General features: G+C 42.2%; 1 protein-coding gene across 1 annotated transcript; it reads left to right on the forward strand.

Moving 5' to 3' along the window:
• Positions 1-123: 123 nt before the first annotated feature.
• Positions 124-22,847, forward strand: rgs7bpa (regulator of G protein signaling 7 binding protein a). The gene is made up of 6 exons (XM_014171155.3): positions 124-2,561; positions 5,456-5,622; positions 19,278-19,408; positions 20,545-20,695; positions 20,800-20,870; positions 20,988-22,847. Exons 1-6 carry the CDS (start codon positions 2,412-2,414, stop codon positions 21,077-21,079), a joined length of 762 nt encoding a protein of 253 aa, XP_014026630.1. The 5' UTR covers positions 124-2,411; the 3' UTR covers positions 21,080-22,847.
• The last annotated feature ends 3,417 nt before the right edge of the window (positions 22,848-26,264 follow it).

The raw sequence follows: 26,264 nt of genomic DNA on the forward strand, positions 1-26,264 counted from the left end.
CCCTGTAAAACTGAACTACCCGCGATGTGGATTGAATTGATTCCTTATTAGTTTTGAGGGATCTCTCTCTCGTGTGTGTGTGTGTGTGTGTGTGTGTGTGTGTGTGTGTGTGTGTGTGTGTGTGTGTGTGTGTGTGTGTGTGTGAGAGAGACAGACAGACAGACAGACAGACAGACAGACAGACAGACAGACAGACAGACAGACAGACAGACAGACAGAGAGCTCTCTGTGTAATGAATTTGGAGAAAGGGATCCTCTGAGGATTATTTTTGTGTACAATTAAGTAGTAATGCATGGTTGGAGAGAAGCACTTACCATACACGGCACAGTGGACTCCTAATTTATTTAGAACATCTACCATATGCTTTCCCTTGGTGACTGTGCTTAGCAAGGAAGGGCTCAGTCAGTCACCACTGAAAACTATCAACGGATTTAGCGACTGTAATAATTTTAGAGCAGTGGCAAACCTGGGGAGAAAACCATAGCTAACATTTAGTTATGTGAAATTCTAATGTTTACAAAGGCTAGCTAGATTGCCCAACGCTAGACAGAGTGAAATTTCAACCAGACTTGATCCAGCCAACGGAAGTTAAAGTTAGTTAGGCCTAAGTGTATTTTCAAAACGTTAGCTAGCTAACCTTTATCATGCGGCTCCGCCAACCAGTTATTCTGGTCTTGCTTCTATATTTCGTACACATCATTAAAGCGTAAAATAGTGAGAAGTACTTCCGGTTTGTTACATGGTACCTCTGTTTCCAAACTTGAGAGATTGTCATCCATTTGTATTAGGCTTCTGCTGGTGATTGTTGCAGAACTTGCTGTCCTGTCTTTATCCTTTTTGCGCAGAGGACGGACTAGAGCCAACTGTATGTTGTTAACTTGAATTTGTCTCCTTAGAGATAAATGGTCACGCGACCTGAAGAGGAGCGCATGAGAGTAAATGAACAACCAACGCATTTCTACAATTTAGACCGGCAGGCCTAGGTAATTAAATATCACAAAATAACAAACATCTAGTCTATTGTAACTCTTGTTTTAATTAGTTTAATTATGTTACATAAGAAATTAGAAACAGACTAATTAGCCTACGCAAAACACTGTGCGTGGGATTTCAGCACCTGGACAGCTCCGTGTAAGCTTTCAGGTGCAAGCGGTGTTGTAGCAATGCACTTTGGACACTGAATTTAATCTATTGTAGGTAGACACATAAAGGTCCAGACGTCATCTCGATATCCTGTTTTAACTGATATTTGACCATGTCACAAACTAACGTTCATTAATTAAGCTCACAAAACGTACATTTCTTTGAATTTCGGTTAAGTCTATAAACTGGGATGAACCAGACTTAGCCTAATAGTCATACCTTTAATTACTTTTTTCAAATTGGCCTACAGTTAGTTGTTTCATATTATAACCAATGTCTATGTTCGGCCTAGACGAGGCTATTTAAAGAGAATACACATTTCACTCGAGCCTAATGAGAATACACATTTCACCCGAGCCTATAGGCTAGCCTATATCAGTGAGTCTGGTTTGCTGGGTCCTATTAGTTAGTATTCCTGCCCTATGGGTGTGCAGTGTTGCCAGCCACGTCAGGCCTGTAGCAACTGCTCCGCTCGTCTCTTGTCTCACCAAGGCAAGGTTAGATACACTCTGGAGAAACTCGAAGAAAAAGACCTTGGGAACAAAATCGGCATATTGGCAACCAGGAATAGATTTCCTGTCGGTTTCCAGTGGGTTAGTGATGAAGCAGGTGTTAGAATTGCATTAAGTGACATTGCTTTTTTATTTAGACGTTTGGCGACGTTTTTGCGTTTCCAAAAGAGATGATTTGCATACATTGCTGAAGACCCTACGCAATCCGTCTTATTAGTGTTTAATGGAAACGCGCAATTATAAGAAATGGTTGCATTTGGTGAATGCCAGTGAAGGCGATTGATTTCCACCGACCAACACGGCGGCGGTGCGCTAGGAAGGACACTTCAGCTAGCTGGATCCCGGGTCGGGTGTGTACATAGGCTTCGGTTACCGTATACTATCAGCTGTAGTGAAGGTGACTCGCGCCCCTTTTGCAGTCGAGGCAATGCGGAGAGGAGTCGCGAGCGCTCATCCGGTACTTCTTGCGCTCAGAGGAATGCCTGCAAACATTTTTGCTTTTTCTTAGACTTTCTTAGACTTTTTCTTAGAGAGGGGTAGAGAGAAAAATATCGGCTTTTTCTTAAACAGTAGAGAGAGGTAGAGAGAGAGAGAGAGAGAGAGATAGAGAGAGCAATAATAAACCACAGATAACTGTCTCGTCACCAAAATAGCCTAGCCCACAAACGAAAGAGAGAACAGGATATCGGCGAATATAGGTGGTGGTGGGGTTTAACGTTCTGTATTAGAGCTGTTTTATCACTGGATGTGTATGCATGAGTTCTGCACCGAATGGGCGCAAGAACCGCCCCAGATCCGCCGGGAACATCTTCCAGATCGGCAAGGCTTCCTACCGAGACCCGGAGAGGAGGGAGAGCACGGAGAGCACACGCAAAGCCCAGCGCGCGGTGACAGACTGTAGAATGGTAGGTATCGAGCTTGCGACATTCACCTCACAATGCTTATTTCCTCTAGCATGTTGCAGCTAAAGTCGTGTATTCATCCACCCTTTCTTTATTTCTTTCTTCAAGTAATTTCATCCGTTTGCACTGATATTGGCTGTTGAAACTGCAACAAACTGCAAATGCACCCACCTCCTCCATTGTGTGTAGGCCTATTGTCTGGTGAAAATGAAATCCATTTGCGTTGCTGTTGTTGCAGAGAAGACAAATTGACCTGCTCATGTTTTTTTTACCCGTTTTTTGTCATTGATTGCGATGGTGGGATTTGCATTTTGGAGCATCAAGTGTTGAATGCCCGGATGACGATGACTTGGGGTGATCTTCAATATCGCCTGCATTACAGAGTTGTCTAACGGGCTCTGTTTGATGGACGCAGATGGCCACTGATTTGACAGGTGCTGGCAGAACCGTCCATATGTATTCTCTCCCCGCTCATACTGTGCATCAGTGAACGTCATTGAGTCTCAGTGCCCAGAGAACAGCAGAATGCTCCTGAGTCTCGAGCGCTGGTAGAAATGAAAAGCGTTGTCCCGTTCAAAGGATTCAATGCTCTACTTCGTTCGATGCACATAGCCGAACTTAGCATAATGTGTTGTCGTCAATGAATAATTAATTAATTTTACATAGGTACATTCACTTTGTAATTTCATGTCCTATAAACCTAATGTTGTTAGGCATCAATGTCGATTAGCCTATCTTTTGTATTGTGGAGGTTAGAATAATACCCCTGTCCAGGGATCAGTGCTGTTTTGGAAATAGCTGTCAATTTATTCAAAGATATGCTCTGGTTTAGAGAGGAACAATGGACTGAAAGGCGTGGAGTTGCTGTCCATAGGATGGTGCTGAATAGCTAAGGTAGTTATTGAACCTGCAGTGCGGACGTCTTCATTGTGTCCCAACTGTAAAAACCTAAAGCTGCTCAATTGACAGCCCACCTGTGAATATAGGATGACTATTGCTCTGATCTAACCTACTGACTTGTAGGTTAGATCAGAGCAATAGTCATCCTATATTCACAGGACAGCATATTGACTTATATGTTGTCCTGGCAACTGATGTAGCAAGTAGGCCTATTGCAACTGTGTCTGCTGGTGAAATGTTTACAATTCCCCATGAGAAAGCCAGATATGTTTACAGTAGCCTGCATTATCTAACCTAAAGTGCATTTGTAAAGTATTTAGATCCCTTAACTTTTGCCACATTTTGTTATGTTACAGCCTTATTCTAAAATGGATTAAAAAAATGTTTCCCTCATCAATCTACACACAATACCCCATAATGATGAAGCGAAAACTGTTTTTTAGAAATGTGTTAAAAAATGTTTTTACCAATAAATAACAGAAATACCTTACTAACATAAGTATTCAGACCCTTTGCTATGAGACTCCAAATTGAGCACAGGTTCATCCTGTTTCCATTGATCATCCTTGAGATGTTTCTACAACTTGATTGGAGTCCACCTGTGGTAAATTCAATTGATTGGACATGATTTGGAAAGGCAGCTGTCTATATAAGGTCCCAAAGTTGACAGTGCATGTCAGAGCAAAAACCAGGTCGAAGGAATTGTCCATAGAGCTCCGAGACAGGATTGTGTGGAGGAACAGATCTGGGGAAGGGTACCAACATTTTTTGCAGCAGTGGAGGTCCCCAAGAATACAGTGGCCTCCATCATTCTTAAATGGAAGAAGTTTGGAACCACCAAGACTCTTCCTAGAGCTGGCCGTCCGGCCAAACTGAACAAATGGGGGAGAAGGGCCTTGGTCAGGGAGGAGACCAAGAACCCAATGGTCACTCTGACAGAACTCCAGAATTCCTCTGTGGAGATGGTAGAACCTTCCAGAAGGACAACCATCTCTGCAGCACTCCACCAATCAGGCCTTTATGGTAGAGTAGCCAGACGGAAGCCACTCCTCAGTAAAAGGCACATGACAGCCCGCTTGGAGTTTGCCATAAGGCACATAAAGGACTCTCAGACCATGAGAAACAAGATTCTCTGTTCTGATGAAACCAAGATTGAACTCTTTGGCCTGAATGCCAAGTGTCACATCTGGAGGAAACCTGGCACCATCCCTAAGGTGAAGTATGGTGGTGGCAGCATCATGCTGTGGGGAGGTTTTTCAGCGGCAGGGACTGGGAGACTAATCAGGATCGAAGGAAAGATGAAAGGAGCAAAGTACAGAGAGATCCTTGATGAAAACCTGCTCCAGAGCGCTCAGTACCTTAGACTGGGCGAAGGTTAACCTTCCAACAGGACAACGACCCTAAGCACACAGCCAAGACAACGCAGGAGTGGCTTCGGGACAAATCTCTGAGTGTCCTTAAGTGGCCCAGTAAGAGCCCGGACATGAACCTGATCGAACATCTCTGGAGAGATCTGAAAATAGCTGTGCAGCATCGCTCCCCATCCAACCTGACAGAGCTTGAGAGGATCTGAGAAAAATGGGAGAAATGGGAGAAACTCCCCATATACAGGTGTGCCAAGCTTGTAGCATCATACCCAAGAAGACTTAAGGCTGTAATCGCTGCCAAAGGCGCTTCAACAAAGTACTAAGTAAATGGTCTGAATTCTTATGTAAATGTGATATTTCAGTTTGTTATTTTTTATAAATTGGCCCAAAAATCTAAAAACAGTTTTTGCTTTGTCATTATGGGGTATTGTGTGTAGATTGATCGCGCTAATCCATTTTAGAATAAGGCTGTAACGTAAAATTTGTTTGAAAAAGTCAAGAGGTCTAAATACTTTCCGAATGCACTTCACATGGAAGAACTTTGCAAGGTCTGGCTGTGGCTCGTGACAGAGGAACCTATATCCGAGGTCCAAATATTCTTAAATCATGTTTATTTAATTTTTCCCCCAGATCGTCCAGGAGTTTAACACACTTGTGGCCCTGTATCGTGAACTGGTCATCTCCATTGGCGAGATCTCCGGCGACTGCCCCTCAATACGGGTCGAGATGCACAAGACGCGAACTAAAGGCTGTGAGATGGCAAGAGCTGCACACCAGAGCCTGTCAGTCATTTCGGGGTAAGTAGCTGTCGCTGTCCCTGTTGTTGAAAGACAACTATTGTTCTCTCTCACAGACATGGGTCACAGCCTTCTATTAAAACCTCAGCTTGGAAATGTTACTTCGGTTTCAGACTCTGCTTTGTGTTTAGAGTGGCCTGTGTGAGCTTTGATTTTTGTTCTGACTGATCTGTACATTTTTGTAATTGCACCGTAGAACACACTATGGATATGCATGTTTTTATTATTTATTAACTTTATTTACCAACAGAGTTTTAAATGACCCTATCTACCACAGGAATCCAGTTGTAATTTGTTTTGTAAGGTATTCCATAACTATGGTCCATTAAAACAAAAGGTAGGATTTACCAAACTTTGTGGAGACAAGCAGGACCTCAAGAGTTAACCAACCCTGCCCAATGGATTTGGTATCTCAGATTTTTATATTTCAGCAGGGAAGTGAGGTACACTATACACAGTTGAAGTTGGAAGTTTACATACACTTAGGTTGGAATAATTAAAACTCGTTTTTCAACCACACCACAAATTTCTTGTTAACAAACTATAGTTTTTGGCAAGTCGGTTAGGACATCTACTTTGTGCATGACACAAGTAATTTTTTTCAACAATTGTTTACAGACAGATTATTTCACTTACAATTCACTGTATCACAATTCCAGTGGGTCAGAAGTTTACATGTACTAAGTTGAATGTGCATTTAAACAGCTTGGACAATTCCACAAAATGATGTCATGGCTTTAGAAGCCTCTGATAGGCTAATTGACATAATTTGAGTCAATTGGAGGTGTACCTGTGGATGTATGTCAAGGCCTACCTTCAAACTCAGTGCCTCTTTGATTGACATCATGGGAAAATCAAAAGAAATCAGCCAAGACCTCAGAAAAAAAATTGTAGACCTCCACAAGTTTGGTTCATCCTTGGGAGCAAATTCCAAACGCCTGAAAGTACCACGTTCATCTGTACAAACAATAGTACGCAAGTATAAACACCATGGGACCTCGCAGCCATCATACCGCTCAGGAAGACGCGTTCTGTCTCCTAGAGATGAACGTACTTTGGTGTGAAAAGTGCAAATCAATCCCAGAACAACAGCAAAGGATCTTGTGAAGATTCTGGAGGAAACAGGTACAAAAGTATCTTTATCCACAGTAAAACGAGTCCTATATCGACATAACCTGAGAGGCCGCTCAGCAAGGAAGAAGCTACTGCTCCAAAACCCCCATAAAAAAGCCAGACTACGGTTTGCAACTGCACATGGGGACAAAGATTGTACTTTTTGGAGAAATGTCCTCTGGTCTGATGAAACAAAAATAGAACTGTTTGGCCATAATGACCATTGTTATGTTTGGAGGAAAAAGGGGGAGACTTGCAAGCTGAAGAACACCATCCTAAACATGAAGCACGGGGGTGGCAGCATCCTGTTGTGGGGGTGCTTTGCTGCAGGAGGGACTGGTGCACTTCACAAAATAGATGGCATCATGATGAAGAAAAATGATGTGGATATATTGAAGCAACATCTCAAGACATCAGTCAGGAAGTTAAAGCTTGGTCGCAAATGGGTCTTCCAAATGGACAATGACCCCAAGTATACTTCCAAAGATGTGGCAAAATGGCTTAAGGACAACAAAGTTAAGGTATTGGAATTGCCATCACAAAGCCCTGACCTCAATCCTATAGAACATTTGTGGGCAGAACTGAAAAAGCGTGTGCGAGCCAGGAGGCCTACAAACCTGATTCAGTTACACCAGCTCTGTCAGGAGGAATGGGCCAAAATTCACCCAACTTATTGTGGGAAGCTTGTGGAAGGCTACCTGAAACGTTTGACCCAAGTTAAACAATTTAAAGGCAATTCTACCAATTACTAGTTGAGTGTATGTAAACTTCTTACCCACCGGGAATGTGATGAAAGAAATAAAAGCTGAAATAAATAATTCTCTCTACTATTATTCTGACATTTCACATTCTTAAAATAAAGTGGTGATCCTAACTGACCTAAAACAGAGAATTTTTACTAGGATTAAATGTCAGGAATTGTGAAAAACTGAGTTTAAATGTATTTGGCTAAGGTGTATGTAAACTTCCACTTTCAAATGTATACAAAAGTATGTGGTCACCCCTTTAAATCTGTGGATTCTGCTATTTCAGCCACACCCGTTGCTGACAGGTGTATAAAATCGTGCACACAGCCATGCAATCTCCGTAGACAAACATTGGCAGTACAATGTCCTTACTGAAGAGCTCAGTGACTTTCGACGTGGCCTCATCATAAGATGCCACCTTTCCAACAAGTCAGTACGTCAAATTTCTGCCCTGCTTAGAGCTGCCCCGCTCAATTGTCGGTGCTGTTATTGTGAAGTGGAAACGTCTAGGAGCAGCAATGGCTCAGCCGCAATGTGATAGGCCACACAAGCTCACAGAATAGGACCGCCAAAATCAGATTGCAGCTCTAACAAAGCTTGGTCAACATTCGGGTGGCTACATAACCGTATCGTCTGCATACAGATGAATATTACAGGATTTAATACATAGGCCAATGTCATTTGTGTAAATAGTAGCGAGAACAGGTAACAAAATCAACACTTTTCATAATATCAAGGAGTCTAGACTTGACACCATCAGAAGGCACACATTGTGTCTTGTTAGTCAAATAGTTCTTAAACCATTTGCAAGACTCCTTATCCAGTTTTTGAATGAGTAGGGAAGGGTCAACGGTGTCAAATGCCTTGGAAAGGTCTATAAATAAGGCAGCACAGTGTTTTATATGATCTAGGTAATTTAACATATCATCTTAAACAAGCATAGTGGCTGAAACAGTGATATGTCCAGATCTAAAAACAGATCTAGTACATATTTAAAATAAAGTGAGAAGTTAAAAAGTTCTTAGCTGGGAGTTGATCACAGATTCTAATACCTTGTCTAGTCAAGATAACTTAGAGATTGGGCAGTAATTATCTAAGTCAGAAGGATTTTTGCCCTTACTGTATGTAGGGGGAGGGCATGTGTCTCTTTCCAAATCTTAGGGATAACACCAGTAGCAATTGTTAAGTAAAAAAATACAGGTTAAAGATTCAACAATGAGTGTGGCAGAGAGCGGTAGTAAGAAGGGGTCAGGTGAATCAACCCTGTGGATGTTTTACATCGATCTTTAGCAAGGCACTTAATACATCATAGACATCAAATGGTTGAAATGAAAATAAATGATGTGAGTCTGTTAGAGCATCATTCTTTACAGTCTGTTCTGAGGTGACAAAAGGACTGCCTGTTTTGGAATGACATACATTTTTATAGACTATCCTTTCAAACAGGTGGCCAGCTGAATCAAAATGGTTATACACTACACATAAACATCTTGTCTAGTATGGGACTAGTATGTCAAAACCTGCGGTGGCAACGAGAGGGTGGGGTTTTGTTTAAAAGATTTGACCACTTTTCAGAAGTTGACTGGATTACCACCACTCTCCAATACACAATTCAATAAATATGTTGATTTAGCTTTTCTAACCAGAGATAGACATCTATTTCTCAAATGTCTGAAGGACTGCCAATCAGACATAGAATCATCAGTCTAGCCTTAGCCCAAGCTATATTTCTTTACTGCAATTTCTCAGGCAATTCATGCACGAATCAATGATCAGATTTGTCTTTTATCCTAAGTTTTTTTTTTTACGGCGCATATTTATCTGCAACAGAGTTAAACAGGGAAATAAAACAATTAAGGGCCTGTCCAAATCAGTGATAGTTGACACAACACACCAGTCACTCACCTTCAGGTCAGACAAAAACATTTTGCTCGTTAAAATTCCTATAATTTCTCTTTTTAATAATGCGTGAGCCAATTTTAGGTAGTTTTGTAAGGACCGACGCTGGGAGACGAGAAGCAAGTACAGGGAGTGAACATTTAATGGATATTAGACAAGAAACAAACAAGGACAGCGTCTGGACAGGGGAAAACCTAACGACATCAATGCTGACACAGGGAACAAACTGAGGAGCAGACAGATATAAAGGGGCAATCAACAAAGTAAAAGAGTCCAGGTGAGTCCAATGAGTGCTTATGCGTGTAATGATAGTGACAGGTGTGCATAATGAAGGGCAGCCTGGCACCCTTGAGCGCCAGAGAAGGGAAGTGGGAGCAGGTGTGACAGTACTGAGGCATGGCGCTAGACTAGCAGGCTGAGGCGTAGAAGCCCGACGAGCCGGCTGAGGCGTGGGAGCCTGACTAGCCAGCTGAGGGGTGGGAGCCCGACGATCTGGCTGAGGCATGAAAGCCCGACGATCCCGCTGAGGCGTGGGAGCCTTACGAGCTGGCTAAGGCGTAGGAGCCTGACGAGCCAGCTGAGGCATGACGTGGGATGGAAGCCTGCCGAACCAACCGAGGCAATGAAGCGTCTCGAGCCAGCTAAGGCGTGGAAGCGCGACGAGCCAGCTGAGGCACCCCCGGTTCCATCGGCGGCAGCACCCGGACCCAACATCACCACCAAAACCATAAACAAGAACTCCCTGAAGCTTCAAATAGTGGTGTCAGAATTCTGTAAGGACTGACGCTGGGAGACGAGAAGCAAGTACAGGGAGTAAACATTTAATGGATAGTAGACAAGAAAGAAACAAGGATAGCGTCTGGACTGGGGAAAACGTAACAACAAAGTAAAGGAGTCCAGTGAGCGCTGATGCGCGTAATGATGGTGACAGTTGTGCGTAATGAAGGGCAGCCTGGTGCCATCGAGCGCCAGAGAGGGAAGCAGGAGCAGGCATGACAAGTTTAACATCTCTTATGCAGGTAATGTTACAATGGTCACTGAACTCATTGGCAAATATCCCATTGGCTGTAAACTTATGAGGGGCATTTGTTAGAATAATATCTAAGAGAGTAGATTTTTCAGAGTGTTTAAAGTTGAGGCGAGTTGGTTTAGTTATCAACTGAGTTAGATTTAGTTCAGTACAAATATCTTTCAGCCTATCAAATACTAGCAACAACCAATCCAGATTAAGATCACCCACTATTAATAATTTGGATTTAGCATAATTAGACAATTTGCAAAGAGCACATAAGGAGGCCGAGGGAGGGCGATATATTCCCACTACCATCAGATGAGCATTATTACCAATGCCCACATTTAAGACTAGATATTCAAATTGCTTAGGTACAGGGATGGTAATGGATACAGAAACATTTAAATTGCTCTTTATCTATATAGCGACACCACCCCCTCAGCCATCTCTGTCAGATCTAAAAACATTATAACCAGTCAGAGACACATCAGAGTCCGGCATAGACTTCTTTAGCCAAGATGCAGCTATAACCAGAATGTCCACGTTGGTTTGAGAATCCGGAGTTACAATCAAATCCATTTTTGAAATCAAACTTCTTGCAATTACATGAATCAGTCCAAGGCCGCAACTGCAGGATTTCAGATCAGCAGGAGTTTCTAATACGAACATGCCACATTCAGCAGGTTCAGCAGGTAACTCCCTATTAGAAAATACCATGGTGTTGGCTTTAATTGGAATAGATACAAGATTTCCTAGAACTGAACCATTAGGCCTGTGCCTCGAACAAGGACGTGGATTCAAACAAGAGTCAATAAGATTTACTTGTTGCGGGCAAGGACTGATATCCCATCAAATTTGTAGTACCTATTCGATACTAGCACTAAGCATCCTAGCTCCTCTCCTGTTTGGGTGAAAGCCCTCCCTTTTTAAGAACTGAGGACATTCCCAAAATAAGTAGAAATTGTCAATAATATCCAACAATCTTTTGAGAGAAGAGTTTCGACTTCATCCAAGAGTCCAGCGAAAATAGCCAGGATAAACGAGCCTGTGGGGACGTTGTCTGTGGGTTGCTCCAGGGGATGGCTGGCTCAGTAACCCAGGACCAGAATTTGAGTGGGAAGGACTTGGGGGACGGAGTAGGTTACTCGTTGGAGGCCCCTGGTGAAGTCAGGGGGCTCAGTGATGAAAAATGGTTAGCGAGCCGCAGATCTGGACGAGAGGGGAGATGGAGAATGCATTGGAGGGATCCTCTTCTCCTACTTCTAGATGGTGTAGTTCTCCGGTTCTCGTTGGTGGGATGTGTTGATACAGGAAAGTGGCCCAAGGTAGTATCCTCAGTAGCTATTGCAGAAGAGCCCAATCTCGTAGAGCAGGTATTCCCAGGGGTACGCGCAAGGCGGTCGGAGGTACTCCAAATAAAAATGTGATTGATTAAAAAAATATATATTTTCAAATAGTACATTCATATTTTTGAATGGGGCTACACATTTGGGTGAGTTTTTATTGTTGCCTGAGTAGCCTCGTTTCACTGCTAAAAATAAAATGAAACCATCTTGTGTTCAGCGAAATAACAACACAATGTCAAATACAGGTAGCCTAGTCAAATAATTAGCATACAATCACATTAACCTTAACTGTCTCGCGGGAAATGTTCACTCTTGCGCAGACATTTCGAAACAAAACAGCGAGAGTAAAGACGACTTTCGAGTAGTAAGACGTATAAAAGCAACAGATACCATTAATAAGAAGGGGCTAGAAGCGTTTTATATTGTGAGCTACTGAGTGGCTAGGACAGGCAAGCCCCATACTATTGTGGAGGACTTAATTCTTCCTCCTGCAGCGGATATGGCTGGGACAATGCTGGGGGAAAAGGCCCAAAAACTATACAGACAATGACTTCATCAAACAACACTGTTTCACGACGCATCAGTGACATAGCATGAGAGGTTTTGAAACAATTACTGTTTCGCATACAAGCCAGTGAATTATATGCATTACAGATGGATGAGTCATCAGACATGGCGGGCCTGGCACAGCTCCTGGTATATGTCCGTTACGTTTATGGGGGTCAATTAAGGAAGACATCCTCTTCTGCAAACCACTGGAAACCAGGACAACAGGAGAGAATATTTTTTAAGTACTGGACAGCTTTGTGACATCAAATGGACTTTGGTGGTCAAGATGTGTTGGTATCTGTACTAATGGCGCAAAAGCAACACAGCATCCACCGAGAGGCTCTTGCCGCCAAGGGATTGCCTGAGAGCTTGTAAGACGTTTTGGACACTACAGTGAAAATGGTTAACTTTGTTAAAGCAAGGCCCCTAAACTCTTGTGTATTTTATGCACTATGCAATGATATGGGCAGCAACCATGTAACGTTTTTACAAAATACGCGTGCGCTGGTTATCAAGGGGCAAAGTATTGATACTTTTTTTAAATTGAGAGACGAGCTTAACGTTTTCTTTACTGACCATAATTTTCACTTGTCTGACCGCTTGCATGATGACGTGTTAATCACACGACTGGCCTATCTGGGTGATGTTTCTTCTCGCCTGAATGATCTGAATCTAGGATTACAGAGACTCTCCGCAACTATATTCAATGTGCGGGACAAAATTGAGGCTATGATTAAGAAGTTGGAGCTCTTTTCTGTCTGAATTTAACAAGAACAACACAGGTCTTTTCATCGTTGTTTGATTTTTGGTGCGCAAGTGAACTCAAGCTTACGTACAATGTCAAATGTGATATAGCGAAGCACCTGAGTGAGCTACATGCGCAATTACGCAGGTACTTTCCCAAAACGGACTACACAAACAACTGGATTCGTTATCCCTTTCATGCCCTGCCTCCAGTCCACTTACCGATATCTGAACAAGAGAGCCTCATCGAAATTGCAACTAGCGGATCTGTGAAAATTGAATTTAATCAGAAGCCACTGCCAGATTTCTGGAGTTTCTTGCCTTAGTAAATCGCGCTGACACTGATGCCCATTGCAACCATGTACCTATGTGAGAGTGGTTTCTCAGCCCTCACTAGCATGAAAACTAAATACAGGCACAGACTGTGTGTGGATAATTATTTAAGACTGGGACTCTCTTCAATACAACCCAACATTGCAGAGTTATGTGCATCCTTTCAAGCACACCCTTCTCATTAACCTGTGGTTGTAACGCTTGTCGTAAGTGGTAGTTGAAGTGGACCAAGTCGCAGCGTGGTAAGCGTTCATGATTACTTTATTCATAAACACACTCAAACAAAATAACAAAAGCGAAACGCACAGTTCCGTCAGGCACAGACACTAAACAGAAAACAACCTCGGGGCTATAAAAAGTTTATGAACCACTGTCATAGAGCACCCTGGCTTTTCCTCTCGGTAATTTAGAATTGTTGTATCAAAAACAGCATGCAGTCTTGAAGTCTCCTTTAAGGTGTCAGCATGCTTTAGTTCAGCTGGCACCTTGCCAAGTTCGGCTAGGCGAAATTAATGAGTGTGCTTGCGTACTCCCTTAAAAGACTTTCGCTTGAAAAATGAGAATAAAGCGGCAATAGTACTGTTTGTCCAATTTGAGACGCCGTAGCCAGAATACGGGACCATTTTTGGCTCAGCTCATACAGGAGTGATTTATACATTTTTATATTCACTATTTTTCAATTGTGATTCATCATGGAGTGCTGCAGCACCCTCAGCACCCCTACTTCCTGTGGCTATGCTTCCACAGTTTAGTGGGCTATCCTTTTTGCTGAGTGTGATATTGACCTGCCATACTGCTGCTAAGGAGTTGGTGGAGAGTTTGCTACAGTATTGCAGAAGAGTTCCACTGACTTTGCAGTTGATTCGTCTGTGGACCCTTTTGAGAGAAAGCAGTAGCAGTATTACCTCTTTTGGCGGATATACAGCGCCTTCAGAAAGTATTCACGCTCCTTGACTTGTTATACATTTTGATGTTTTACAAGGAGGGATTAAAATGGATGTAATTGTCATTTTATGTCAACAATCTACACCAAATAATCTGTAACATCAAAGTGGAAGTAAAATTCTAAACCACATTATAAAAAAATATGAAGACTAGTTTATCTTAATTACATGAGTATTCAACCCCCTGAGTCAATACATGTTAGAATCACCTTTGGCAGTGATTACAGCTGTGAGTCTTTTGGGGTAAGTCTCTAAGAGCTTTGCACACCTGGATTGTACAGTATTTGCAAATGATTATTTAAAAGATAGCCCGGTTAGCCAATGTGCGGGAGCACTGGTTGGTTGGCCCAATTGAGGTAGTTTGTACATGAATGGTTAGTTAAAGTGACTATGCATATATGATAAACAGAGAGTAGCAGCAGTGTAAAAAGAGGGGTTGAGGGGGTTGGGGGGGCACACAATGCAAATAGTCCGGGTAGCCATTTGATTACCTGTTCAGGAGTCTTATGGCTTGGGGGTAAAAATTGTTGAGAAGCCTTTTTGTCCTAGACTTGGCATTCCGGTATCACTTGCCATGTAGAGAGAACAGTCTATGACTGGGGTGGCTGGGGTCTTTGACAATTTTTAGGGCCTTCCTCTGACACAGCCTGGTGTAGAGGTCCTGGATGGCAGGCCGCTTAGCCCCAGTGATGTACTGGGCCGGATGCACTACCCTCTGTAGTGCCTTGCGGTCAGAGGCCGAGCAAATGCCGTACCAGGCAGTGATGCAACCAGTCAGGATGCTCTCGATGTTGCAGCTGTAGAACCTTTTGAGGATCTGAGGACCCATGCCAAATTTTTTTAGTTTCCTGAGTAGGATTTGTTGTGCCCTCTACACGACTGTCTTGGTGTGTTTGGACCATTCTAGTTTGTTGTTGATGTGGACACCAAGGAACTTGAAGCTCTCAACCTGCTCCACTACAGCCCCGTCGATGAGAGTGGGGGTGTGCTCGGTCCTCCTTTTCCTGTAGTCCACAATCATCTCCTTAGTCTTGGTTACGTTGAGAGAGAGGTTGTTATTCTGGCTCCACCCGGCCAGGTCTCTGACCTCCTCCCTATAGGCTGTCTCATCGTTTTCGGTGATCAGGCCTACCACTGTTGTGTCGTCTGCAAACTTAATGATGGTGTTGGAGTCGTACACATAACATGATGCCTAACATGATGCAGCCAACACCATGCTGAAAAATATGAAGAGTAGTACTCAGTGATGTGTTGTGTTGGTGCCCTCCCTGCTCTTTGTAGTTGAAATTCACTGCTCGATTAAGGGACCTTACAGATAATTGTATGTGTGGGGTACAGAGATGAGGTAGTCATTAGAAAATCATGGTAAACACTATTATTGCACACAGAGTGAGTCCATGCAACTTGTTATGTGACTTGTTAAGCAAATGTTTACTCCTATGTAGGCTTGCCATAACAAAAGGGTTGAATAATTATTGACGTAAGACATTTCATTTTTTCTTAATTTGTAAACATTTGTAAAAAAAATAATTCCTCTTTGACATTATGGGGTACTGTGGGTAGGCCAGTGACTTAACATCTGAGTTTAATCACTTTTAAATGCAGGCTGAAGCACAACAAAATGTGGGAAAAGTCAAGGGGTGTGAATACTTTCTGAAGGCACTGTAGCTGTAACTTTGTTTTTTGTTACGTTGTGCCCCTGCTGCTTACAGAATTACTCGTTACAGATGTAGGATCTTAGTTTGATCACTCTTTTGTTACGAATAATTTTTCTGTAGAGAAGGAAATGCAAACTTGAAGTGTATTCATGGTTTAAAAAGGCTTACTGTCACGTCCTGACCAGCAGAAGGAGCTGTTGTAGTAGTTTTGGGGTCAGGACGTGGCAGTCTTGTGTGTGTGTGTGATTGTTCTGTGTTGGTCTTGTGACTCCTGATCAGGAACAGCTGGGGATCGTTGTTCCTGATTGGGAGTCATATATGTAGGAGTATGTTTGTCACTTGGTTTTGTGGGTAGTTGTTTTTGCACTGCGTTGGTGAGCCTGCAAAACTGTTTAGTGTTGTGGTTATCGTTTATTGTTTTGTCAAGTGGATGCTTTACTCTTTTTTTGTTAATTAAAATATGAGTATCCACAACTCCGCTGCATTTTGGTCTTCCCTGCAACACAACGAAGGATTTTGTGACACTTCTAAAGTTTGTAATTTCCATTTAAAATGTCAGGCTTGATTTGCTCTAATGAAAATATATCAACCCCTACAAAAAAATGTTAATTATAATCTACACAATAATTCAACTGGCCTGTTGCTGCAGGATTATTTTCCTGCTGTAGAAAACTGGCTCAAATGAAGATCCTACATCTGTTACATACAGGTAATTGACCAGCTTTTCAGATCCCTCCAAAACATTCTTACATTTTCAAACACTAAAAGGTCATTATCAACATTTTCACAATTTCACGGTATTATTCCAACTTCATAGTGTGGAAATATGTATAAAGCACAGGCAAATCACATTTTTGACTGCACTGGTCCTTTTAAATCCAAAGGGTACCTTTCCTACGTAAAATACTTAATATGCTATTTTGATAGCCTGGTCCTATTTGTATGTGCCAAGTGCTAAAGCTAAAAGCACATACTAAACTTGTGTTCTAAGAATGTGCAAAGTTGTAAGGGATGACCAAGTAGGTAATGAAAAACAACTGAATAGGGTGCAAATATTAGGGGATTTATTTTCCCAAACTTGAAGTTGTTTACAAAGTAAGAGAAATCAAAAACCATAGTACCGAAGGGGTGAGGTTTTACTCTGCTCACAATCTGTCCACGAAAATAACTTTATGTATGGAGGTCAATGAGTGTTGAATTTATCAGGTATCAAGGTAAGACCCAAGTGCAGACTGTGTGGAGTAACAATGTTTATTGTAACAACAGGGGCAGGCAAACGACAGGTCAAGGCAGGCAGGGGTCGATAATCTAGAGTAGGAGCAAAGTTACAGGACGGCAGGCAGGCTCAGGTAGAGTTCAGTAATCGAAAAGTATAGCAAAGGTACAGGCAGGCAGGCAGGCTCAGGGTCAGGGACAGGCAGAGTGGTCAGGTGGGCGGGTACAGGGTCGGGTCAGGACAGGGTCGGGTCAAAAACCAGGAGGACGAGAAAAAGCGAGGCAGGGAAAAGACAGGAGCTGACAGGACAACCGCTGATAAGCTTGACAAACAAGGCAAACTGGCACAGACAGACAGAAAACACAGGTATAAATACACAGGGTCTCCATGGAGCCCCACCCACGTTCCAGTGCCTGATGGACCGAGTCCTCCGACCCCACCAACAGTACACAGCGGCCTATTTGGAGGACATCATCATCCACAGCCAAGGTTGGGAAGAGCACAGGACACGCTCAGGCAACCTGGGTTGACAACGAACCCCAAGAAATGCAAGCTGGTGTTCGAGGAGGTGGACTACCTGGGGTATCTGATCAGACGGGGGAACATCAAGCCCCAGAAGAGGAAGGTCCAGGCGGTTCATGACTTACCTGTTCCCCGCACCAAGACACTGGTCAAGTCCTTCCTGGGGCTGGCGGGATACTATTGCCGGTTTATCCCCAACTTTGCGGCTATAGACTCCCCTTTACAGATCTGACCAGGACCCGCCTCCCAAAAACAGTGAAGTGGTCGGATGAGGCCGAAGCGGCGTTCAGGCACCTGAAGCACAAGCATTTCGCTACACTCACAATAGCATCTGCTAACCATGTGTATGTGACAAAGAAAATGTCCAGGTACCGATGCTGGTGCAGACGGATGCCTGCGACACGGGACTAGGGGCTGTCCTGTCCCAGGTACAGGATGGGGAGGAACACCCCATCATGTACATAAGCGGGAAGTTGATACCCGGAGAAAAGTACTCGAGTACTCGATTGTCGAGAAAGAGTGTCTAGCGGTGAAGTGGGTGCTAGACACTCTTAAGTATTACCTTTTGGGTACCCTCTTCACCTAGTCACAGACCATGCTCCCCTGGTCTGGACACAAACAATCGTGTCACCAGGTGGTTCTTGTCCTTTCAACACTTTTCTTTTTCTGTTGTGCACAGGTCAGGGGCGAAGCATTAGAATGCGGATGCCCTATCGAGAAGTGAGACGTACATCACACTGACGACTGCCCCCTCCCCAAAAGGGGGGGGGGGGGGGGTGACCATTCTCCTCCCACCAGCCTTCCATCTTTGAGGACATGAATTTCCATTCTTGAATTTCTTGTCAATATAATAGACGATCTTTGATAGTGCATAAAAATAGTACTTAAATGTCTGTAAATTAATTCAAGTAAAACTGAACCGAGGGGTTCGGTGTTTTACCCCAGAGGAGACAGCATTCCCCGGAGCCCAGAAGGCGATTTATTGTTTTAAATTAACACCCTTGACACTGATCTGTGTAAATGTCTAGATCAAACCTCCTGGCCTGCCACACTGGCTAGAATGGTCCCACCTGATCTCGCCTCTTTCCGCATGCCTTCCATCTTTGAGGACATGTATTTCTTAATTCCTATGTGGAACATAAGGCTTCCACAATAAATAACCATGTCCCCACATTGCCCAAGCTTAATCCAAGTGATTTTAAATCTTCATGTGGAAATACTCTTTCTCGTTGTCTGTTCCATCAGCTCTGTCGTTTTGGTTGAACCTTAGTAACTCATATCTTCCCAGACGTTGTTGTTGTGCTGTTACCTTATCTGAATCTTGCCGCTCAACATTGATAGGGCATATGTGCAGTGTTGATGTGTAATGTCTAATTTATTGTTGTATTGGTGTGGTTTATTGTGTATCATTTTATGTGTATCATTTTTTACTTTATTGACCTTTTCTGTACATCCTTGTGGTAAAGGAACATTGTAGATGCAAGGCGAAGTTATGTGCAAGCAGACAGTAAAGTATTATCTCATCTCATGGGTAATCTCGATATTGATTGGCATTTGTGTGTTGGCGCCACAGGCCTGAGGACGGAGAGATCCACCCAGAGATCTGCAGGCTCTTCATCCAGCTGCAGTGCTGTCTGGAGATGTACATCACGGAGATGCTCAAGTCTGTCTGTCTGCTGGGGTCCCTGCAGCTCCACAGGAAAGGTAGGGAATGCCTCACATAAAACAACATGAAATTATAACCTGACGTAGAGCCTATGTAGCACTATCATAGCCAGAGACGTGAAGCCTACGTAGGTCTGCTTGTCTGATGGGATCCTTGAAGCTGCACAGGACAGCTATAGAACACTTGATATCTTTACACAGATTCAAATCCAATCCAATTTCAGCTACAATTCACTGTTTACTAGGGCTGTAATGCTATACATATTTGTACCGATACGTTCGGTCCACACTGTGAACCTGAATCAATACATCATTTATTTTGTTTACAAAAAATAAAAACACTACGCCTATAGGCTTTGCCTACGCTGTGTTGTATGCCATTACCACGTAAGTAAATCTGAGCTGAATCCGTTAAAACAACTACAGTCTATGTGCACATAATAAAAAGGAATTAAAAGTTAAATGAGAAGTATATGCTATAACGAACAAGAGCCAACAGGTAGGCTGCTATTTAATCTGAATGGAGGTGTAGTTATTTGTAACTGTAGGACAGGAAGAAGGCCCATGCAGACTCAATTAGCCTGCTCTTCCTTGCGCTGTATCAGGTCTAGTTAATAAAATAGCTTACAAATGGCCTTTTCTGCTGCTTCCCTCACTCGTATCCGACAACGTCTATATTGAAAAATGTATTTATGCATATTTGTCCGGGTGGGAAAGCCACATTTCCATTTCAGAACGGGTCCAACTTTTTAGACCTCTACTTGAGGCCCAAAATAACAGTCCCTGTCACAATAGACAATGCCAGGAACATTGTGAATGATGTCACATAGACTGGACTTGGGCCACACCTAGGGTGCTTTTTAATTTAATGTATTTTGCCAAAGAAACAAAAATGAACTACAGTAACTGTTGAATTTCATTTTTTCCCTGTATCGCAACCGTAACCAAACCGTGACCCCAAAACCGCAATATGTACCGAACCTTGGGTTTGGTGAACTATTATACCTACACCCCTACTGTTTACTGTGTAAAACATGTAATTACTATTATTACTAATTGTGTGTGTGTGTGTGTGTGTGTGTGTGTGTGTGTGTGTGTGTGTGTGTGTGTGTGTGTGTGTGTGTGTGTGTGTGTGTGTGTGTGTGTGTGTGTGTGTGTGTGTGTGTGTATTCCAGGGAAAGGGAAAGATTCCTGTGGGCCTTCCAGGATTGACAGTAAGGTAGATGAGAGCTCAGACATACCCATTCTAGAAGACACCTCCTCCTCCCCAATGGATTGTCATCAGCTCTGCCGGCTAGTCGCCACAGACATAGACAATACTGAGAGGTGGGCCTATTGTGTGTGTGTGTGTGCGTGCGTGCGTGTTATTACCATAATTCTGAATACATTAGCAAGACACATATGAGCACTATGTAAATATGATTTCACAGGGACATGAGAGAAATGAAGAACCTTCTCAGTAAACTCAGGGAGACGATGCCTTTACCACTGAAGAACCAAGGTAGGGCCTCAACTGGAGCCTCCTATATGCTTGGGTCTTATGTGCGTTAAATACACCGTTGAAATGACTTTGACATAAGTTTGAACTTGTAATTGTCTTGTCTGTGTTTGTACCCAGATGACAGCAGCTTGCTGAACCTGACTCCTTACCCACTGGTCGGACAGAGGAAGAGGCGGTTCTTTGGGCTCTGTTGCCTGGTAACCAGCTAAGGGCCCGGCCTTCCTGGGTTGAAGGCGCAACGGTGACACTTTACTTGCAGTGTTGTTCATGGCACAACCATAACAGTGTCCAAAGAAAATCGTAGTGTCATGAGACATGCCAATATGTGACAACATTTTTATAAAAGCTTATGTTAACTAGAATTACTTATATTTGCCTGTCATGACGAATATATTTATTTGCTTTTGACATAGTGTCATAAGATATTGACAGTTGTCATAACAGTGCCCCATAACGGAAATAGCATAGTATGTCATGTTTTGGAATGTGTTATGACACTTTACGATGCAATTATGACACTGTTATGTATGTCATGAACAACACATCAAGTAAAGCATTACTATGGCAACAAAGACACCATTTACCACAATCCTTCACCACTTGTGTCTCCCACTGATCTATTACTGCCATTTCCAATATACAATACATTTCTCTCTTTTGTTAAAAAGGCTACCTACCCCATTTTATAATTTAATTTTGTAATACAAAGATGAATTGTAATTGCAATGTAATGAAACGAATAGTCATAAACATATATTTTAAATGTATTACAACTGATTTTCCTTTTGTCAGAGTTTTTTTTGTTTGTCAGAGGTTTTCGGGAGAGCGAGACCATTTGAAACAGCAGGCAGGTTTCCATTGACCCAGGTTTATTCGACAAAGGCAAAGTCGCAAAAGAAAATATTGCGACATGTGTAATGGAAATGGCAGATATTGTCCTGACTTTCAAGAATACCTGAATTGCTTCGCCTTGCTTTTCTGGTTGGCAGGAAAGTTTCACCATCCAATTATTTCAGATCTCCAGGAGTGAAAGTTTCACCATGCAAATTATTCAAATATGGCAAATATTAGTAAATGATTGCATTCTTTTCATGCTGTCTTTTGCGGGCTACCTGAGACATGAAACAAATAGCTGGCATACAGGCTGTCGCCAATTTATTAATGTGTAATTTGCCTAAATGGGTAATGGAAACACTTCAACCACTACATTTTATTCGACACTTTAGGTTTTAACTAAAAATATATATTTTTTAGGTGTGATGTCATTACGCCCAGCTGTTTTTATCGACACAAGATAGTTAAATGGAAACGAATTGACAAGTTAATGGAAACATAGCTACTGTCAACATTATTTTCTTCCATAAAGCTGAATTGATGAGTGAATGGTGTGTGGGACACAATATGATCTGCAAATTTGTGTCAAAAACAATGTTACCAAGTACGACACTTGCAGTATATATGGACACACTGCTAGGTAGAAGGTATTGAGCAGACCAGAGCACAGAAAGTCTGTTGTGTTTCGCTCTCTGTTTTCCATTTCTTGCCATCCCTGTACTTCCTGTCCTGACCTTTATTAAGTCTTCCTTGAACAAAAAACCTGTACCCAACTTTTACTTTCCATCTTCAAGGAGGAATACACTATACAATACTCCAAAAAAGATCAACTTCTTTGCACATGCAATATCTATCTTTAAATTGAGACCTTAGAATTGTGTATATACATACTCTCTAAGCGATGCGCTCTGAATTATTTTCCAAGTTGGGATAGTGTGGTGAAGTCTTGGTTGGCATAAGCAGGTGGCGTCTCCCTCTGAAAGGCACAGTCAGTGCGGGCAGTGGGGACTCAGCATGGGTCTTGCTTATTAATAATAGTGCTAAATGTGTAGGGCATGGAAAAGGTACAGTACTGTAGTCAAAGCTGAAATAAAAAGCTATATGTTATTTTACATTGTTAATAAACTTTTTTATTTAAACTGACTGATCTGTTTTTTAGTCTCTTTTAATTCTCTATAGGCCCTATTCAGACTTGAGATAAGTTGACCTTTACTTAAAGATGCAGTCCAGGATCTTAAGACCTTAAGCACTTCGTAACATATTGTACAGATTGGAATTCGTAACATATCATACAAAATGGATAAAGTAGTACACAATTGAGCACAATTTTCTGAGACCTTATTTGGCTCTTGAGCACTACATTCAAAACTACTGGCTGAAATTATACAAACGCTCTGGAGCATCACTTTAACCGTTTTAGACCCCAATAGAATTCTAGAATGCTGCTGTCGATTACTGAGAATTTTCAAGATAAAGTTAATTTTGTCACACATTTCAAACAAACAGACATAGCTCAAAAACAAAGAACAAATTACAATTACAAGTTAACTTAGTTTTAAAGAACCCAACCTCTTCTTTAACCTCTACAGGATCGGTGTAACCCCCGCGCGTCAGTTGAGCTAACGTAGGCTAATGTGATTAGCATGAGGTTGTAAGTAACAAAAAAAATCCTCAAGCGGTTTTAATATGACAACAATCGGAATAACATTGACTTTGTCATCTATGTAAAGACACACTATCAAAAACTATTAACACTCACCACAACAACAAAAAATATAGTAAAGTATACAAATTGTAATATATTATACTTATAAATATTTTTTTTTAATCAAAAATGTGACCAGACAGCAATATTCAGAAAGTATTTCAAAACCCACACAAAGTAGGCTACTTGATTGACAATGATTCTTACTTCTGTAACAATGTAAAAATGCTAACAACTATTCAGAGACTATTTTCTCAATAAGATTTGGTACAGACCAGGCCTGACACAAAATGTTGAAATAGTAGCCTACTTTGACAACAATTCAATGAATGCAACAAATATTAGATAGAGACAGATGAGGAGAGAAAATACCATACACAACTGTTTCTAGACCATTACCTATACGATTTGTAGGACAGATCATGTCACACTGCCACTTGAGTGTTTGCATTCAGCCTCCAACATGCCATGAAACTTATTGAAGAACGGACTCATCCTACAAAGTGGCACAAAATGTCAAAATAGTACTTTGACAACAATTCATTAAATACAACAAGTATTGGATAGATAAAGATTCAGACAAAAAAATTGAAACGCACCCGCACAAAGTAGGCTATTTGACAAAGCTTCAAACTTCTGTGACAATGTAAAAATGCAAACAACTATTCAGAGACTATTTAAAAATGTAGATAACCTCTCAAAATAACATTTAGTACACATACAATTCAGTATTAAGTATTAAATAGAGAAATATTCAGAGAAAAACTCAAAATATACAAAGATAGACACAGATACAAAGAAAATATACAAAACACAATTTCCCTATAACATTTGGAGGACAAATTCATACAGTATTTCACACTGTCACATTAGTGTTTGCATTTTGCCTACATCATGTCATGAAACTTCTGGAAGCACGGCCCCATCCTGCAAAGTGGCACAGAACACCTAGAGTACCCAAAGGACGTTTATACACATCTCCCACTCTTTACCCTGCGTCCACTCCAGATGCACACCACACACTCTCTCTTGAGCCCTTCAAACTTCACCAGGGAGTGGCCTGCTTTCAAATTATGAGTACAACTCAGTCCACACTCCCTGGTGACACACTCTTGGCTCCCGACTTCCGACCACTGTATCCATCACAAAGTGAATGCACAAGCTGCATTGACTTTGTGCATTTCTGGGAAGGGGCATTTGCATGGTCCCCACACTGATCGTCTGACACCGTCGTGGGGGTACCATACATAACTAGCAAAATGCCACACAACCGCTTTAAGCAGCTATGTAGGTACATGCACTTTTCGGATCCAAATTCAACAAATGAGACGGACACATTGCATGAAGTAAGCTGTGTGGTACAAGGGTGAATGGTTGGACTTCGGGAAGATGCACTCCATTGACATGTAGGCTCCCATCTCTGGTGTGCTCTCCCTCTTCCTTCTCCTCTTCCTCCTCCTCCTCCTCTTCTCCCTCTCCATGTTCCTCTTCCTCTCCATGTTCCTCTCCTCTTCACTCTCCTCTCCCTCCTCTTCACTGTCTTCTTCACTCTCCTCTTCCTCTCTCCCTCCATTACCCTCTTTACTCTCCTCTTCCTCTCTCCCTCCATTCTCCTCCTCACTCTCCTCTTCCTCTCACTCTACACTCTCCTCTTCACTCTCCTCTTCGTCTCTCCCTCCATTTGACCCTGCTGGTCATCTATGAACATTTGAACATCTTGGCCATGTTCTGTTATAATCTCCACCTGGCACAGCCAGAAGAGGACTGGCCACCCCTCATAGCCTGGTTCTTCTCTAGGTTTCTTCCTAGGTTCCGGCCTTTCTAGGGAGTTTTTCCTAGCCAACGTGCTTCTACATTTGCATTGCTTGCTGTTTGGGTTTTTAGGCTGGGTTTCTGTACAGCACTTTGTGACATCAGCTGATGGAAGAAGGGCTTTATAAAAACATTTGATTGATTGATTGATTCTCCTCTTCACTCTCCTCTTCCTCTCTCCCTCCACTTTCCTCTAGCGCCACTCCCTCCTCCTCTTCCTCCTTGCTCCACATCTCTGTCCCTCCAATCATCTCTAACTTCTCTTCCTCCTTGCCTTCTGCTGCTGAGCCCTGACTCTCCACATCACTTCCCTTGCTTTCACTAACCTAGCAGGAAGAGGAACATTGGGAGAGGGAGAGAGGAACAAATATTATACAATTGTGGTCAGGATCATAATCTCTCTCTTTATTTCTCTCTCTCTGTCTCTCTTTCACTCACACACAATCTCTCTCTCTCCCTTCCACTCGTTCTTTCTTTCAGCCATACACATACGCTGCATGTGCAATAGCTAATGGTGATCCTATATATCCATATATACTGCAAGTGTCATACTAAACTAAATCATAATGCTATACAGCACTTTCATTCAACCAATGAAATCCCACAACACACAAACACACACACACATACCGTGGATATAAAAAGTCTACACACCCCTGTTAAAATGTCAGGTTTTTGTGATGGAAAAGAATGAGACAAAGATAAATCATGTCAGAACTTTTTCTACTGTTAATGTGACCTATAATGTGAACAATTCAATTGAAAAACAAACTGAAATCTTCGAGGGGGAAAAATGAAAAATAAAAACCTTACAATAACCTGGTTGCATAAGTGTGCACATCCTCTTATAACTGGGGATGTGGCTGTGTTCAGAATTAACCAATCACATTCAAACTCATGTTAAATAGAAGTCATTACACACCTGCCATCATTTAAAGTGACTCTGATTAATCACAAATAAATTTCAGCTGTTCTAGTAGGATTTTCCTGACATTTTCTTAGTTGCATCTCAGAGCAAAAGCCATGGTCCGCAGAGAGCTTCC

The sequence above is a fragment of the Salmo salar genome, chromosome 24 (assembly GCF_965601325.2).
Source record: "Salmo salar chromosome 24, fSalSal1, whole genome shotgun sequence".
Lineage (NCBI taxonomy): Eukaryota > Metazoa > Chordata > Actinopteri > Salmoniformes > Salmonidae > Salmo > Salmo salar.